The sequence below is a fragment of the Dermacentor variabilis genome, chromosome 6, assembly GCF_050947875.1.
Source record: "Dermacentor variabilis isolate Ectoservices chromosome 6, ASM5094787v1, whole genome shotgun sequence".
Taxonomy (NCBI): Eukaryota; Metazoa; Arthropoda; class Arachnida; order Ixodida; family Ixodidae; genus Dermacentor; species Dermacentor variabilis.
This window is the reverse complement of record NC_134573.1, coordinates 88,263,702-88,282,275: the sequence shown is the minus strand read 5'-3', so window position 1 is coordinate 88,282,275 and position 18,574 is coordinate 88,263,702. Positions and strand designations below refer to the sequence as shown.

Genomic DNA, 18,574 nt, shown 5'->3' with positions numbered 1-18,574 from the left:
GAAATCGGAGCCACTCTTGGCGTCCGGGGGCAGCTGCTTTTATACTCTCGCAGTTGAGGGCAAGAAGGAACCCCTCTATAGACGAGCACGTGACTGTGCCGCTCGGGCACAATGGGATGAGAAGGTGGCGCAGCCGTCGTGCCGGCGCCGGTCAGACCCCTCGCTTCACAGTTGGGGGAGCTCCTCTCCCCGGCTGCCGCGCTTCGACAAGCGTGGGCACCAACATGCACATACACACACACACGCACACGAAGACACGTGGCATTGGAACATGCCTGGACGCGCTTGGCGGGGAGGCGTAGCGGCGGCGCCGAACGGGCCAAAATGTCTGCCGCTTTGAACGAAGCCCCAGCGTCCGTTGCATCCGCGCCGGCTATACCGCGCGTCGTAGGCGAAACGTAACACCATCAAGCCACCTGTAAACACCTGGCACACGCGCACGAAGTATTGCGTGAACGAAAGAATACAATTATCAAACTCTGCCATTGTATTGTTACATATACAAACGAGCGCAGCGCAGGGCTTGCGGCTACGGTCGGGTTGACGGCGCCTTCTTGCAGGCCGATTCGCAGGCAGCCTTGGTGAGGAAGCGGTTGGCGCCGGTCAGGCACCGGTGCGACTCTAGCACGCGCCGGGTAAGCCTGAAGCAGTGCCTCCCGCCCTCCACCGCCGACGAGGGCGCCCCTGCCGCGAAGAAGGGAAACTTGAGCTGCTCGCTCGAGCAGGGCCGAGTGCGCGGTGCGGCGCAGGGCGGATATCGTGGGTTCGTGCAGTGCGCCGTGCACTGGTCGGCCGTGGCGAACACGGCGCTGTCGTTGGCAGGGCATCCTCCGGCAGGGAAGTTCCAGGCTAGGCACACCCGGCCGTCGAACCACCACCAGCCGGTGCGGATGTCCTGCCTGCGGGATACAGGAAGGTAATGTGGAAACAGACGGAAGGTAGCCACCGTAAAGACAGGCCACCTGTCCGGTAGTGGGATATGGAAGTAATGCGATTAAAATGTAAATAAAAGAGACCAAATAAGATGTGTCCATAAACGAAATGAGGCCTAGGGGTAGTCTGCGACTCTCTTCATGTGCAGGCAGCAGAGTAATGCACTTACACCCACCTGCCGGTGAAAGTCTTTACCAATATCCCCAGGACTCTTCCCTCCTACAACATGCGATTGTCCGATCCATCTAGTGCAGTCAAAACCTCGTTTATGTGCACACTGTAGCAGACAGTTGTTACAGCGGATATTCATGGTTTTTTAACTGAAGTCACAGCGGTCGCGCATACGACTATCGGATATTCCGATGCACAATGAACAAGCGGCCCTGAATTTCCCGCCTATTCACAGTGTGCACTAAGTTTTGTTTCAGCCAGTGGCTGAATATATACTGAATAATATAGAGAGACCATCGTCAACCGAAACGTCTATTCGTATGAGCTCATAGTAATACTATGAACTGATACTGATACTATGATACTGATGGGTCTCCAACAACTAAGCAAGATACATCATTGTTAACTGCCATACTGAAGTAATTTGCATATTGATTGATAGATGCCACGCTCTTCATCTTTACACGATGACTTCCGCGACAAGTGGACACCATTCGCATCCCGGTCCGACGCCAGGCTGGCCCTCCAGGCCTCTCCCAATCTCCGAAGCGGTGCGACGCCACCCTAACCCTAACTCGCCGCCCCTGCACCTCTGGAATGCGGCGTCTCACCAAGACCCTGCAGCCGACAGCCACCAATGCCCCGCTTGCCTGCTCTTCAACCGCCGCCCGTGCCACTGCGCCTACTCTGTCAACGCTGAGTGCTACTAGCGACGTGAATCATTCTAAGCCGGCAGCCCTGCCTCAACCGGCTCCGTTCCTGCACTCCGCGCAGGCCACCGTGCATATTCCAGCCACATTCAACGCTGTGAGCATGCAACGCTGAGAACTCCAACTCGAAAGCCGCGTCGCAGTCGGCGTTCGTCGCCTCAATCTCCTACGATCAAGCTCCACGCTGTCAGGGACATCAAGAGTCTCGGATCACTAACCATGTCGCAGCCAGCAGCGTTCACCGTTGCCGCCACGGATGCCGCCGCGTCTATACCAACCACATTGGCGCCTGCTGTAAAGAACTGCAATCAGACATCAGAGTCGCCGCTGACCGCACTTGTTGCAGCCGCTTCCACCGGATCCACCACTTCTGCCCTGCTAGACAGTGCAAACTCAATGCTCGCCGATGACATTACCAATGTTTCGAGCTGTGTTCCTGTCGCCCCTACCTCGTTGACCACCGTGTATCCGGCTAACGACTCGTCGGCGGAGATGTATTTCACGACGTCCCCAGACAACGACCATAATACGCCATCATTGGAAAGCGGCTGGAGCAGCGTCAGTACCAGTCGTAAACCTGCCTCCGCCGCCCGCCCTCGCACCGAGCTCATCTCAGTTGAGATCCAACTTCTGCCCGGTACCCGCACTCCCAAGCTGCCTCTTTACGACTTGCTCGCCGCCATCATCTCCGCCGCACATCTCTCCTCCAAAACCAGCGCAGAGATCACCCTTCAGGCCAAGCCAGCTCAGAGCCCTGTATTTCTGAAAACAAACTCCCCTCTCAGTGCCCAACTTCCACTCTCTCTCTCTCTCTCTCTCTCTTACGCATCTTCAGCTCCACGGCAAGCCAATCACCTTCAAAACATATGCCCCCAACTCTACCATTTCATGCCTCGGCATCATTCAAAACGTCGGTGGTCACTTTACTCCTGCTCAGCTCATGCATGACCTTGAATGATACACGACTGATATCCTCGCTGCTCGTATGATGGGCTGCACGGAATCAGTGCACATAACCTTTGCTGGCACCGTCATATCCCACTTCGTATATTTTAAACGCGTCGCTTTCCGATGCCGCCCTCATAAGCCTAAGCCCCCCAAATGCACCCGCTGTCTTGCTCTGGGACACCGTGCTCACCAATGCCCTCAGCACAACGTTCCGGCCAAGTACCACCGCTGTGCTGCTCCTCTACCCGCAGATCCTACAGTTCACGCGTGAATGCACCCATTGGTGCATTCACTGCCAAGTAATCACAAATCCCTCTCTCGACCCCACCTGCCCTTTCCTGCTTGCTAAACAACGCGAGTGTGTCAAAGCCGCGTTTCTCCGTCCCACAGCTTTGCGCAGGGCCACTCAGCCCACCCCTCCCTCCGCCTCTTTCGCTAATCATGCATCTCCTTCAACTCAGGCTTCATCACCTCCAGGCTCCTACGCCGCTACAGCGAAAGGGCCCTCGGTGCAAGCATCCCTTTCTTCCACTACTATACCCTCTCCATCCCTATTGACGAGAACCGCTCCTTCGATCAACGGCTCACAATGCTGGAGCGTCACCAGCGCCAACAACAGCGCATCTCCCAAGATTTAAACAGCAAATCCACGTGTTGACACAAACCCTAAAGGCAACCACCTCCTCTCTTACATCCCAGCTTATCAAGCTAAATGAGCACCTTGCCACGTTCATCACCCCGTCCCCTAACGCCCAGGTCGCCCCTTTGGCTGATCTGGTAGAAACCACCACCACCGGACACCGCACTCGCTTGCTTCAGCTACAAACTTCGATTGTCCAGATCCTCACCACCCTCCAAACTCAATCCAAGCAATTGGAATCATTCGCTTCTATGCTGGGCTCCCTCCAGGAGTCACTCCCCCCGGCCAAAAAGAAGGAATGTGTCCCCGGAAACTCTTCTACCTCTAACCTATCGCGGAAAGGACCTCGGGATTGTGCAGTGGAACTGTTGAAACCTTCCCCACAATAAGACCCCCCTCCACCAGTATCTCCTCACCCGCCTTTCCCTGCCCCATTTTCTCGTTCTCCAGGAGACGCGGGCGGCCCGCACCGTCCCAGCGTACCGCGCCTACCATGTCACGACGGGAACGCCGCTTGCGTACATTTATGTACGCAGCGAAGTCCTCGTCAAGCCACTTGATGTCCCCTCCAGCCTCCATAAATATTTAGCTGGTGTGGTGTATTACCAACCTTCTTCGCGCATCTCACTCGCCCTTATGTCCTTCTATAATCCCCCTGTCACATCCTCTTTATTCATTGCCTTGGGCTAGTTCCTTCATTCTGTTCCCGCCACCACCCATCTCCTCCTTGGGGGCGATTTTAACGCCCCTCACATGCTCCTGGCTCCCCTACTCGAGCGGGCACTGTCTCAAAGCGCTCCACGACACCCGATTCTCGCGGCTCCCTTTCCTTTCACTGACAGGTCACAGCTGAAACCCTCCTCAGCGACCATTTCCTCATTCATATTAGCGCCTCTCTTTTCCACATCCCTCGATCGCACTCAACTACTCACACTGACTGGCACGCATTTCGCACTAATCTCCTTTCCGCCTCCTTTGAATCTTACGACGACTGGACGTCGCGCATCTCCGCAGCGCTTTTGACCAGTAGCCGTCGCGTTCGCTCACGTCACCCTCTTCCAGACCCGGATCCTCACTTTTGCGTTTATGGCGTCGGCTGAAACGTCTCCAACGCTCCTTGCGCTCTCATCCCCGAAATACCCAACTTTCCTCCCAGATTGCTGCTCTGTGGGCCGATATAGTCGCCCACGGCGCGTCCCTCGAGCATTATCGTTGGAGTGCGCTTTGTAACGGCCTTGACTCCGCATTACACTCGCGATCCACGTGGTCCCTTTTTAAATCTTTCTTAGGTACGAAGCCTGCCCTTGCTCCCACTCTAGCAAAAGCCCTCGCTCAGGGGACTCCCTCCGATGTCTTTGACAAGCTCACGTCTTTGTATCTCCCACCCCCTTTCACACCTTCCTACCCAGCCTACTCGGGTGATCCAGACCCAGACCTCGACCACCCTTTCACTCTCCGGGAGCTCGAAACTGCCCTAGCTGTTAATGCTTCTCGCTCGGCTCCCGGTGAGGACGCCATCACATACACTACACTCCGCAACCTTCCTTCCTCCTTCAGACTTTCAACAATGCCTGGGACAGCGGCTGCTTGCCGAGCACTTGGACATCCTCCCTTATTTCTATGATTCTGAAGCCGGGCAAACCTCCCTCCTTTTGTAACCTTCGCCCTATCTCCTTGACGTCGTGTGTTGGCAAGACCCTTGAGCGAATGGCTTTGACTCGCCTCTCTGATTTTCTTGAAGCGAGAGATTTCTTCCCCCATTCTCTTATCGGCTTTCCACGGCGCGTCTGTGCACAGGATATGTTCCTGATCCTCCAGTACACCTTTCTCTCGCCCAACCCCAGCCAGATCCAGGCTCTTGTGACTGTTGATGTCTGCAAGGCCTTCGACGGTGTGTGCCACGACAACATCCTGTCTCAACTCTCCTCCCTGGACTGCGGAAACCGCATGTACTCTTATCTCCGGTCCTTTCTCTCTAACCGAGTTGCTCGCTTTCGAGTGGACACACATCTGTCCGACCCCCATCCGCTCACCCGTGGCACTCCTCAAGGTGCTGTTCTCTCTCCTACCCTTTTTAATCTTGCTATGATCCCTCTCGCCTCCCAACTATAGCCCAAATTCCTGACCTCCACCACATCTCTTATGCCGACGACATCACCCTCTGGTGCTCGTCTGATTCTCCCGGTCACGTACAGGGCACCCTGCAATCAACTCCTTTCTCTCCACTGCAGGCTTGTCTCCTGCTCCGGAGAAATCCGAGCTTCTCCTTCTTAACTACTACTCATACCAGCGCTCCCACAACGCCCTAATCTCCCTCCATCTTTCCGGCACTCCCATTCCTATTGTCCCCCAATGCAAAGTTCTTGGCTTCCCGTTGCATGCAGCCAAGAATGTGCAAGCCTTCCACCACGCTGTCAGGACCTGTCACTCGGTGATTCACCTCCTGCGGCGCGTGGATACTCGGCGCTCGGGCCTCCACGAGGCTCATGCGTGCCGAGTTGCCCATGCGCTCGCCCTCAACAAGTTCCTGTACTTTGTGCCTGACGTTTCCTTCACCCACACTCAGCTTAACACCCTCGAGACCGCCATTGTGGGCATCTACAAGGCAGCTCTCAACCTCCCTATCACCACCTCTACTGCTAAGCTCTTTGCCACAGCCCTCTTCCATCCTGTTCGTTCTCTTCTCTCTCTCCACCGTGACTCCCAGGTTGCCCGACTTTCTCTTACCCGTCAGGGTCAGTGTTTACTGGTCCTGGCGGGTATCTCTCCCATTCCCGTTTCCACCTTTACCGCTCCCAAATCCACACCGGCTCCCAATCTTCTCATCCTTACCCTACAATCCATTATGTCCCCTGTCCTGCATGCCGGCCGTCGTCACGCGGCCGCGCAGCATCATTCCCCCCTCTTTACTACCAAGGGAGTAGCCTACACGCAGTGGCGCAGCAACGAGGGAGGGGGAGGCGTGGGCCCCGGGTGCACGGGACCGGTAGGGAGGGGTGTCATATACGTCTGAAGACACCCGAAAATTGTCGATATCCTCGCCTTCCTCGACTACACCTGGAAGGGGGGGGAGGGGTGACAGAAGAGCTAAGGGCCTCGGGTGCCAGACGATCTAGCTACGCCACTGCCTACACATATGCCTCTTTCATACCACGTCTAGGTGCCTGCGCCTACGCTATCTACCATCCCCACCTTCCAGCAGCTGAAACTCACACGAGTGGGCCTTACCTACACCCTCCGGATGCACTCTCTCTCGAAGTCCTTGCCATTGTACGTGCCCAACAATCATTTCCCTCTCTTCCCTCGCTCCCAGAGTACACGATATACACCGACTCCCAAGCCGCCATTCACCACATACAGAACCGCACCCTACACCATTCACTCCAACTGCAGGTCGAACGAGCGGTCTCCGCACTGCAACCTTCCACCGTTTTCCTCCGCTGGGTCCCTGGGCATTCGGGGATTGACGGCAATGAGCTGGCCCATCAGCTCGCCCGTGACGTTTTTAACCGGGCACCGTTGATGCCCTGGTCCAGGCCCTCGGAGGATTCTGGGGGACTCTCCCTGCGCCACACTATCAAGAAAGTTTACCTCCAGCTCCGTCTCGACAAGCGCCTCCACCCTCCCCTTCATCTATCACTCACTATGCCGGAGGCTCGCCTTCTGCCGCACATCCAAATGTATGCACTGGTTACCCCTTCCCGCTACTTTCTCTATCGCTATCACTCCGACCCCTCCTGTCCCAACTGCCCCTCTACTTATGCAGACCTATCCCATTGCCTATTCTACTGTCCGGCTGCTCAGCAATCAAGTTCCTATGCTCCCCCTTCGCTTTCCATCACCACCTGGCTCGAGTGGCTTGGCACTGAAGCTGAAGAAGAACAGCGTCGACTGGCCACCCAGGCGGTCGATATGCTCGGCCTGTAATTTCGGGCTGAATAAAAGTCTTATACTACTACTACTACTGTATGGAACTCCCAACGCAAGCGTAAAAAGTATGACGGATTATGTCGGTGGCATCGAAGAAATTCCCGATAACAGTCAGCACTACGATGGAGTTTACACCGTTGTCTAGTGGGAAATAACCTGGTAGTGCAATAAGGAACGCGTTCGAACAGATTATTGCCATAGCAATTATAAGGGCACAATCGCTGATTTCCTGATATTCCGTATAAAGTACAAGGGCGATAACGCCGTTGCAGCACTCCGCATGCTGTATGCGCGAGGGTGACGTGATGATCGCAGCTCGATTTCACGAACGTGAGTAAAGCGGGGAGGAAGAACGCCGTCTTTAGTCGCAAGCATGAAAAAAAAAGGGGGGGGGGGGGGTGTAGGTAGGGGCGACGTTATACTTCGGCAGTAACTAAGCATGGCGCAGCCACGCGGCCTTTTTAAACATGAAATGCTTTTAGCTCACGTTGTCATCGACCTTGAGATGACCTTCAGCCAAACATCAGAGAAGTTATCCGCGCACTCAAACGAGAACATCCGGGTATGTTGCGAGAACAAAACGAGATCATAAGGGCAACCAGCCAAAACATTAAAAAATGCGGTCTCTGGCCCCCAACCCCTTCTATAGCATTGCAGTACATACGCTAGTTACTGCCGAAACAAGTTACAAAAATGTTTCTGCCGAGTTGCGAGAGATCATTCGGACAACCAGTCAAAGCTTAGGAGAATGAGATCTGTGGCCCCGAATCCTTTGTACTGGATCGCATTCATTACAAACGCCAATTACTGCCCAAACAAGTTACAAAAAAAAAACGAGCGCAGCTTGCAATAGTGGGGGTAAGGCTGGAGTCAACAGCGGAGCTTGTGATCACCTAGCTATTACGTGGCTTGCCTAAGTTGTTTGTAGGTTTTGCGAGGTTATGCTAGCTTTTGCTAAGTTGTTGGTAGGCTTGGCTAAGTTGTTTCTAGGTTTTGAGAGGTTACGGTAGGTTTTGCTAAGTTGTCTCTGCGGGCTTGACGCTGGAAGCTTTCGAGCAGTCGCAGGCCGGGATCGCTTTATCGGCGACGTCGAGCGCTCAGGCGCCGACTCTCGCGTTCCCTGGACTGAAACTCGGGATCGTCGACTCGGGGTCGCCTCTTCTTAGCCGCAGCTTCGGCGCGGTGTTTTGGATCAGCTCGGCGGTGACGCACCGCTTCTCGCTTGGCGGTACGACGCTCTTAGTGATAAGCAGCTTCTTCGTGCGTCCGGACTTTCTTCGGTCTTCCCATGGCAGCAGCACATACGCACGGAGTAGACGAGGCGAGAGGTGTGTCGCTGCGCCGGCTGTTCCGAGCTTTCACTCGCCTGTGACGTCACGACTCCACCCTACGCGCATGGTGTGCGAGGAGGTAACGTGGCTCGGTGCTCTCGCAGGTGGTTGCTAGGCAACGCGAGGTGGCGCTGAGATAGGCTGAGTTTTCTTGTAACGCTCCACAGCGGAACTAAAAGCTTAAACAGCTCCGCCGTTAAAATATTGACAGTTCTTCAAGCTGTAAATTCTAGTACGCTGAAGTTTTACTTGTCATTTCCTACAGCGACATTCAAAAGGCAGATCAGGGCACCATACACTTCAATGTCATCTTTTCGCACTGAGCGCTCTTTTGAACGCCAGCGATCCGCGAGTTCCGCGGCGCGGGTTTCGCGTCGCGTCGAGAGATGGCGCCATGCTGCGTGCCTCCTTCAGGCGCTTCTACCCGCCGCGGTGGCTTAGCGGTTACGGTGCTGCGCTGCTAAGCACGGGGCCGCGGGATCAAATCCCGGCCGCGGCTGCCGCATATCTGTGCAGGCGAAATGCAAAAACGCCCGTGTCCTGTGCAAAGTGGGCATGTTAAAAGCCCTCTGGCGGTAAAACAAATGCGGAGTCTCCAACTACGGCGTGGTTTTGGCACATAAAATCCCAGAATTCGATTCATTCTTCTTCTAGCTATAGTCAGGTACAATTTAAAAAAAGAAAAGGTAGGCCCCGCCCAGATGACCGAAGCGCGACAACCGATTGCCTCCGCGATTGCCCCGCTCAAAAAAAAAAAAAAGAAAGAACGTGCTTCGAGAACGCGTAATTCTCGGTATAAATCAAGACTTCTGTATTTTGATGACTGGTTTGTTAGAGCTCTCGTGATTGGAATGTTATAGTGCATGCAGGACCACGAGAGAAAAATAACCCGTGCCTTGTACAATGCTGCGCGTCGTCTGCTTTTTAGCTTCATTGGAAGGGACGAAACAAGAACGGCTCTGCATTACTTTCGCGCTGGTTTACATATACACGGCACATCTACTCGCCTTGCGAAATTAAAATGAATCAGTTGCTATTCAACAAGTACTTAAAGAAACAATGCATTTATTGAAACCATCACCAACCTGGGGCGAGAAGACCATCGAGGCAGGGAAGGTACAAAAATGCTTCATTCATCGCTTTAAAAAAATACTATTGGTTGTAAATAGCATAAGATTTATATTTTTAGTGATGTGTTTTCGCAAACTTATTTTCAAGAATGTGATAGTTTTTTTTCGTGCCTTGTCACGTATTTATATATATATATATATATATATATATATATATATATATATATATATAATATAATATTACATCATTGAGCGAGGCTCAAGACACGAGCCGCCGCGTGAACGACGAAGAAGTTGGTCGGTGCCCTTGGCACGAGCGCGTGTCAGCCTGGCTCCAGTGTAAATAGCGTGTAAGTAGCGTGGAGGTGCTGGGTACCCCGCACCTCCATTAGAAATGTTACGTGTGGTAAGACACAGACGAAAGATGCTATTTACACGCTATTTACACTGGAGCCAGGCAGCCAGGCTGACACTCGCTCGTGCCAAGGACACCGACCAACTTCTTCGTCGTTCACGCGGCGGCTCGTCTCTTGAGCATCGCTCAATAATATCGTATTATATATAAATATATATATATATATATATATATATATTCTTTTTCTTGCAAGTTTGCAGTCTCGCCAGTTCGCGTAGCGTAGCGTCAGTGATGATCGCCGCTATCTTTCGTCGCCGGATGACGGCTCATGATAAACCAAAGTGGCACAAATTGTGCATTGTAAACTCGCATTAATGTCTCCGGTATAACAGACCACCACAAACAGTTCGTAAATTCACTTTAACGAGAGGTAGACGCGCACGACTGACGCGATTCGGCCCAATTCGAAGCGCTGGAGGCCATCTTCTCCATCGGTGGGTACCCCGGCTGTCCGGCTCATGACGTCAGTCTAGAGTGCGCGCTCATTGGTGTAGGCTCGTGTGCGTTCGCCGTGGAGGAGTAAACGCCCCTTTTTTCTGAAGTTGTATCCGGCTATAGATAGTGCGCTCTGTCTCACTGGCATCTTCCGATGCTTGTCGTACGGCCTTAAGCCGGTTTACTACTTCTAGCTGTGCAGCGTCCATATGGACCAGTGCACAGTAGGCGTGGTGCGGTGTGGTCTAGTGGGCTGGGGGGTGTCGCTGCGATTGCGCACTACACCCATTTTAAAATTGTGACTAGTATCTCCAACCAACCTGCCTTGCCGGTTGCCATTTCATGCTTACATCTATTCTCGATTAGGGGAGAGCCAGCATTTCTTTTAATCGATCTGCTTAGAGGGAAGAGTCTAGGTGGGCCGAGGGCTCGTAGCTTTGCATGTGTTGCGTTCTCGCCGCTCAATTTTTGCGCGCACGTGATAGACACAATGGAGGTCACTTCGCTCGCTGCTGCTGCCGCGATTCCTTACGCTGGCGTTTTGACAGAGCATGTACGCGGTCATCGAGTGTGATGTGTGAATGTTTGCCTGCGCGCGCTCACACCATGCTTGTTAATTTGGTTAGTAAGCAAGTGTTTACATGTTTACACGGCCGATAAATCTACTGTCCTTACTTATTATACCCGCCGTGGTTGCTCAGTGGCTATGGTGTTGGGCTGCTGAGCACGAGGCCGCGGGATCGAATCCCGGCCACGGCGGCCGCATTTCGATGGGGGCGAAATGCGAAGACACCCGTGTACTTAGATTTAGGTGCACGTTTAAGAACCCCAGGTGGTCGAAATTCCCGGAGTCCCCCACTACGGCGTGTCTCATAATCAGAAAGTGGTTTTGGGACGTAAAACCCCATAATTCAATTTTTTTACTTATGATTGTCTATTTAATTTACTATCACAATCGATTCTTCGCCCTGCGGGCGAGACCGATTTTTTATTGACACATGTACATGTTATCTTTCCCTGGTGACTTGTTTTCATCAGTTAACAAATGTTAAAAGTTATCGTTCGGCGCAGGACGCACCTGCGTGTATCTGAAGTTTCTGGAATGTTATCGACGGTTCTATCCATTATATGTTGTCACCGAACCTTGTGTAACCTAATTGCATGCGCGACGCTAATTGCGCAGTGCTTTGCGGAAGGTACTCCTCCACCAGCGATTACGATGGAACATTAGACGAGTCATGTATAAAAGCCGGCGCACTGGACCCACTGATCATATTTCGAGGATCGACGATTGCACTCCCCGCTCTCTTGTGCTTTATGTGTCACTTGCTTAAGTGCGCACAGGTTCACCCAATAAAGTGTTCGTTTCCTGATTCACAGTTTTGCTACTGTGTTCTTCACTATCCCTACGACGTGACATCTGGTCGAAGTGATTGAGCGTTCATGTACCAGAGGCCTTCACGAAGCCGTGATCCAAGCCTGAGCCATGATGTCAATACCAAAGCCGCCCCGGACCATCGCGCAAACCCCAGCCTACAAAACGTGCCCCTGAATTACAGACTTCTACCCGAGATTACAAAAAAAAATATCAAAGCGAAGCAGCCGCGATGACAGCCATACTGCCTCCTACACCGATCCTGTTCCAACAACCAAGTGTGCCCCCTATTTTCCACGGAGCTTCATCGGGCGACCCAGAGACATGGCTTAAGACATTCGAAAGACTGTCAAACAAGTTGAATGCTGAACACAGGCTGCGCCAAGTCTATTTTTTCACTGGAAGAAAGCGAGAGAGCTTGGTTCAAAAATCCACAGTCCTCGTTAAAAGCATGGGGCATGTTCTGCAGCTTCTTCCTAAAGACATTTACAAGCGTCGTCAGAAGAACATATACTGCAAGCACGATTGAAGCTTCCCAAAGAGAACATCAGCTTCTTTTCCTAAGAAATGACCCAATGTGTCTCTACGCCGACCCGGATATGCCTGAGGAGAAAAAAAAATACGGTTCCTCATGCGTAGTGTAAAGCAACAACTCTTCCCCTGACTTATGTGAAACTCACCAAAGATCGTAGCAGAAATTTTGACGAAGGCTACGACGATTGAGGAGACGCTGGAAATGCGTACTAGACAGTGCAATCGCCATTCCACGCCCGACAACGCAGACCTTCAGACACCTGCGGGAGACGATAAGAGCAGTTGTGCGAGAACTGCTAAAGATGTTCCCAGCGTCGCAGCCCCAAATGAATACATAGTTAAAGAGGACATCCAGCAGTCGCTGTGAGTTCCTGAACCACCCCAGCCTCAGCCTGAAACAGTGACCTGTGCCACCGTTACCCGCCGTCAGGTTCTCCCTTCACGCCCTAATTTCTTCGCCAGAGGCCGCCACCTCGCCAGCCCGTCGGCCCGCGCAATGCCCCAAGCCAAACGGACATTTGGCGCGTCCCCGACCACCACCGACTGTGCTAACACCGCAGAGAAGCGGGTCACGTCTACCGCCGGGTCCCATATCGAGAGATGGGATTCCAAGATTTGACGTCAACGCGCCGGTTCCACAGCAAACGAACAACCTCGTGATACAGCCGACTACCTTGCCGCCATTCAGTGGAGCACTCATCGACCATCCCGTTTGCCTTCACCGGGAGGCTACCTGTGGCCGCAGTGCTGACGATCCACTCGCTCAGCCTGCGGCCAGTCCGTAAGCGCGCATCTCAAAAACTAAACATAGCAACCTATGGAGAAATCACCAAGATCCTCCGCCATCGGCGAAGACGTCGAAAAGAACATCTCGCCGACGTGGCGACGGCATGACGCCACCCGAACGAAGCCTCATAGCCAAGAAAACGCTCCCTAAAGAAGACCTGACGACTCAACGTAACATCGCTGTGACAATGCGACGCAGCCGCGACCCGACGCCGCACCCTAACTGCAACGCAAGACAAAGAACCACCGAATTCGAAGTGTTCTCGATGGCCACGCAGTCACCGCTTTAGTGGACACAGAAGCAGTCCACTCCGTCATGAGAGGACCCTACGTCGCTCAGTTGAAGAAAGACTGCATGGGAAGGCCCTCGAACTGGTACAGCTGGAGGACACCTGATAACAACGAGTGTAATCTGCGCAGCAAGAATTACCGTTCATGACGGGACCTATACCCTACGACATTCGTTATCCTCAAGAGTGCTCACGAGAAGTGATTCTTGGCATGGACTTCCTGAAGCAACACGGCGCATCCATCGACCTGAAGTCCAAGTCGACAACGCTATCCGATGACCAAGCGATACCGCCGGTAAGCTCTCCGAGTCACCATTCCTTGAGTGTGCTCCAAGATCCAAGTCAGAATCCCGCCTCACATTAGCATCATTTCCGTCGTCACTGAAACATCTAAAGATCCAGAAAGCGTCATCGAGGACGAACAACGTCTTTTTTACGGGTATTTGGGACTGGTCGAGCTTGCACCAGCAGCTTTTCCCCCCGTTTTGTTCACGAGACGTAATTATAGGCATGGACTTTCTGAAGCAACACGGCGCAGCCATCGACCTGAAGTCCAAGTCGGGAACGCTATCCGAAGACCAAGCAGAGAACAACAGAGAACATCACCGTTTTTACGGAAGATATGGCCGAACTCTTACAAGCGTGGTGATTAGCTAGAAGTTTGCATTAGAAGCATTAGAAGTTTGCATAAATGCCTACAATATATATATATATATATATATATATATATATATATATATATATATATATATATATATATTGTAGGCATTTATGCAAACTTCATTTTCATCTGTACAAGGTCATCATCAATCATCGGATCGTGTTCGTTTTTGCGTCGGCGCCATTTTTCCTTCTTGGAATAAAGCGTCCTCTCTACAAGGGCCCCTACAACGTCATAGAGCAGACCTCGCCGGCGAATTATCGCGTTACACCTGTTGATGCCCCAACTGACTGCCGCGGAACAGAGATCGTGCACGTTTCCCGCCTGAAGCCCTTTCATCTCCGTTCCACTGCCTAATGTGCGGCCAGGCTGGCCGCTTCCGTCCACGGGGGAAATTAGTGTAAGCATTTATGCGGACTTCATCTTCATCTGTACAAAGTCATCAATCAATCATCGGCTCGTGTTCGTTTTCGCGTCGGCGCCATTTTTCTTTCTTGGAATAAAGTGTAGTCTTGACCATGGTATTTTAATATATATATATATATATATATATATATATATATATATATATATATATATATATATATATATATATATATATATATAAACATTTCAAAACCTTTGCAAAGCCGCCGTACACGCATACTCGAAGAGTACACAAAACTGGTCAATTCATTTCTGCATTATATATATAATAATATATTATTATATATATAATAATATATATCATGCAGAAATGAATTGACCAGTTTTGTGTACTCTTCGAGTACGCGTGTACGGCGGCTTTGCAAAGGTTTCGCAACAACCGATGTGCGTCGTACCTCCTGCATCCGAGTAGCAGCGTCTTGTCGAGGCATGCCTCGAGCGGTGGCTCCATCAGCACGCAGCTAGCCTCGCATTCGCGCCACGAGGTGAACCGGTTGGGGCCGCGGTTGCAGAGCTGCGCGGGCCGATCGTCGGCGGCGGCCAGGCAGGCGTTCAGGGACGCCCGGTAGAGGAACTCGCGCCGGGGCTTGCGACAGTACGTGTAGAAGACTGCGCCGCACTCTGGCTTCGCCTGCGACAAATAGCAGCAATGAGGGGAACGGGATGGTGAGGCCTACCCATCAGACATGTCACTGTAGCAACCAGAGCTAAAGCCAACCAAGCCAAGGTAAAGCAGAATAAGCCAGCCAGCCAGCCAGCCACAGCCTGCCAGCCAGCCAGGACAGAACTGATTGATTCACGGCGTTTAACGCCCCAAAGCCACAGTGGTTATATGATAAATGCCGTAGTAGGGGCCTCCCGATCAATTTTGACCCCTTGAGGTTATCTAAAGAACAGTTAAATATAAGTGCACGAGCCCTTTTGAAATTCGCCCCCATCGAAATGCCGCAACTACGACCGGGAATCGGACCCGCGACCTCCTGCTCAGCAAGGACTGGTGAGGCACTTATCACTGCTGACGTTTAGTAAACAGCTACTCAGCAGCATCACGACGCAAATTGCAAGAAAAATGAATAATTTCGTTCATTATTTCAACTTATGCTCATAACACTTTGCGTCGATCACTCATCGTCGTCAGACTTACGGCTCTTCGGAACGGCAGCGCCAAGAGATCCTCGGCAGTCACCATGCCACCGCTGGCATTGCCGTATGCAGTGCCCGGCTGCTCAGTGGTCAAGTCCTCCTCAGCTGGCTCACTTGTAGTGGACGGCGTCTTCCAGGAGGCCCCCAATGATGCGTCATTGGCCCCGGCATCGTCCAGCCGTGGAGACTCAGTGAACGGAACCATGCCGGGGAGAAGTGGCTCGGTGGGCGCCACTCCTGGACCGGATGATTGACATAGAAGGTATTTCACCAACGTATGCGGCCCTACATTGGTGGTCGCTGAAACAAGTGTTCGCAAGCGTGCTCCTCGATGCCTTCAAGATCAGGGCAGTGTTTCAGTCTAAGGCCACCAGGTTTGCACATTGCAAATAAACTAGCGCATACACGTTCGTGTCTGCAAAATATTACATCGATGTTGGAGGCTAGAACAGCTGAAAATTCGAACAAAAGTCCCCGCATTCTCTTTCTCGAAAGAGCCGCTTTTCCCACCAGCAGTGACAATGCAATACGCGTAGAGACTGCAGCGTACAAATAGTCAGCAGTACCGTGAGGAGCGCGCAAATTCTTGAGTGCAACGCAGACAACCCAAAGTGGCCTCTAGAAATATCCCGCGTAGCGTAAACAAAAAAAAAAGTTACGGAAAAGAAGAGTCTCCTCGCAGCATGGCCTCGCGACTTTTCTTGTGCTTCTATTTCGTGTACTATACAGAAGCCTTCCTTTAAAGAAATTATACAGATCCCAGAAGGCAAATACACCTGGTACCAAAGCTTCCCTAACCACCCATACGTTCAAAACATGGCGGCTCTTCGGTGGTTTATGGGGCTTAGCACCATCTATGCGACGACTAAACACTTCTGGCGAAAAAAAAGTGTGACGCCATTTCCGTTAAAACAGAAGTGGCGTCATTCTACAGCGTAGGCTTCAGTTGGCGCTTCACAGCCGCTTCAGTTGGCGATGTTGGCCGCCGCCACCGGTGTCCGTTGTAGCTCTCACCAGCCTTCTACCTACTATGATGTATTGTCCAAGAAATGATTGGATTGTCTTAAGGAAGAAAAAATGATGATTCAGGAGATGTATAAGAAAGGCTCGAATGAAAAACAAGTATGTCATACCTTAATAAATCAAACAGGCTAGGTGACTGTCACCGTCCCACTTCAAAAGGAAGGCTAATAAATCGTCATCATCATCATCGTCATTAGCATCGTATCTTGCCACTTGTGGCGCAATGCGAGATGCGCGCCACGTAACGTCTATATGTGCGCACTTTGCGTTGCAGTTGTGCGCCTGGTTAACTCAAGCAGGCTAGGCGACTGTCACCGCCCCGTATCGAAGGAGATACCAATCATCATCATTATCATCAACAGCATCGTGTCGGGCCACGGATCAAAGGATGTGACATGTGAGCCGCGTAGTCTCGATACTTGTGCTTACTCTTCGGTACACTTTATGGAGCCGCCTCGCAAGGTACGAACCGCCGCTGAAGAAGCTAATCGTAGAGCTGCTCGCTCGGCTACAACCAGGCAACGTCGCGCTTAACATGCCGCTGTGCAGAGAGCAGCGCGAGCCGTAGCCCGTTGTCGACGCCGGGCGGACAGTTGAGGTCGTTCTGGAGAAAACAACGCGAAGAGGCTTCGCCGCGAAGATACCCTGCAGTGCGCGCTGCCGAAAATGTACCTATGGAGCCGCTTCTCCTGCTTAAGCTGGGACTGTGCTGTGTGTGTCGCAAAGGCCTGCGACTTTTTTTTTTCTTGTCAAAGGCGCGAAATTTCTTTTTGTGGCCTTACATTGAAGCTGTAGTTTCAAATTACCCACAATTCGTCTCGATGAGTGCTTAGAGCTTTTAGCGCAACGTCAAGCGCACGGGCGGTCCAAATCGCACCCATTCATAGAGCATGGTTTCTTTGCTAGGTCGAAGGAAGCTTTGAGTGTTGAGTGCTGATCGTATTGTTGGACGCCAAGCTCGTCGGCCAGCGCGGCTGCACGAAGGCAGCATAAGTAAACAATTATCTGGTAGTCACAACTCACTACTTCTGATTGAGCATGCAAAGAACGATGAAACACACGTCGCAAATGCCGTGCCACCAGAATTCCGACAAAGATTGACAAGCGAAGCAGCACATCGGTGCTTAGTAGCAATTGAACTTTATGCGCATGCCTTCAATAGCTGCATTGCATTAGGTTTGATAGCGACGTGAACAGCCCCCTTTTATAACGGCCGCTAAAAAGCAAGCACGTCTGTTAGTCTTCAAGTAAAAGAGAGCTGCTTTACCACACATTACCAAAGTAAAAGCTGACGCCGAGTTGCCTTTTCTTTCCTCGACACGTACAAAACATTCATTAGGAAAATTATTTTTGTTGAATGAAATGAAACAGTTCTTAAAAACATTTGCTATTGGAAACAGTTATTCTTTCTGAATGTTTGTCCTCTCCTAACATAGTTGCGCTTCCATCGCTGCTCCCATAACTACCCTTGTTGATGTCGGTGATCATTGGTTCTGGACCGCTTTTCGCCCGAAGCTTCGCGATCTATTCGGATCGGCCTTGGATCCCACGCACTGGGAAAATCGATGTCGAGCGCAGCGCTTTGCATGTAGCTGGTTATCCCAGCCGTCGTTTGGAGTTCCGCAAGATGTTACCAGATGGACCTACATGATTCTGTAAGGCAAGCAGTTGATTTTGTGTGCGACGACAGCCGCAAGGTGACGACATTGGCCATAATATTACGATGAGTGTACGATTGTTTTATTACTGCGAA

At 51.8% G+C, this 18,574-nt stretch overlaps 1 protein-coding gene across 1 annotated transcript in view; it reads right to left on the bottom strand.

The window, feature by feature from the left end:
• Positions 1-485: 485 nt before the first annotated feature.
• LOC142584258 (uncharacterized) overlaps positions 486-18,574 on the bottom strand; it is a 31,133-nt gene continuing 13,044 nt past the window's right edge. The window contains exons 5-7 of the mRNA XM_075694404.1: positions 15,800-16,035; positions 15,051-15,286; positions 486-899 (exon numbers count right to left, since the gene is read on the bottom strand). Coding sequence (XP_075550519.1) covers positions 530-899; positions 15,051-15,286; positions 15,800-16,035 — 842 coding nt within the window. The 3' untranslated portion in view covers positions 486-529. The remainder of the gene's footprint in view (positions 900-15,050; positions 15,287-15,799; positions 16,036-18,574) is intronic.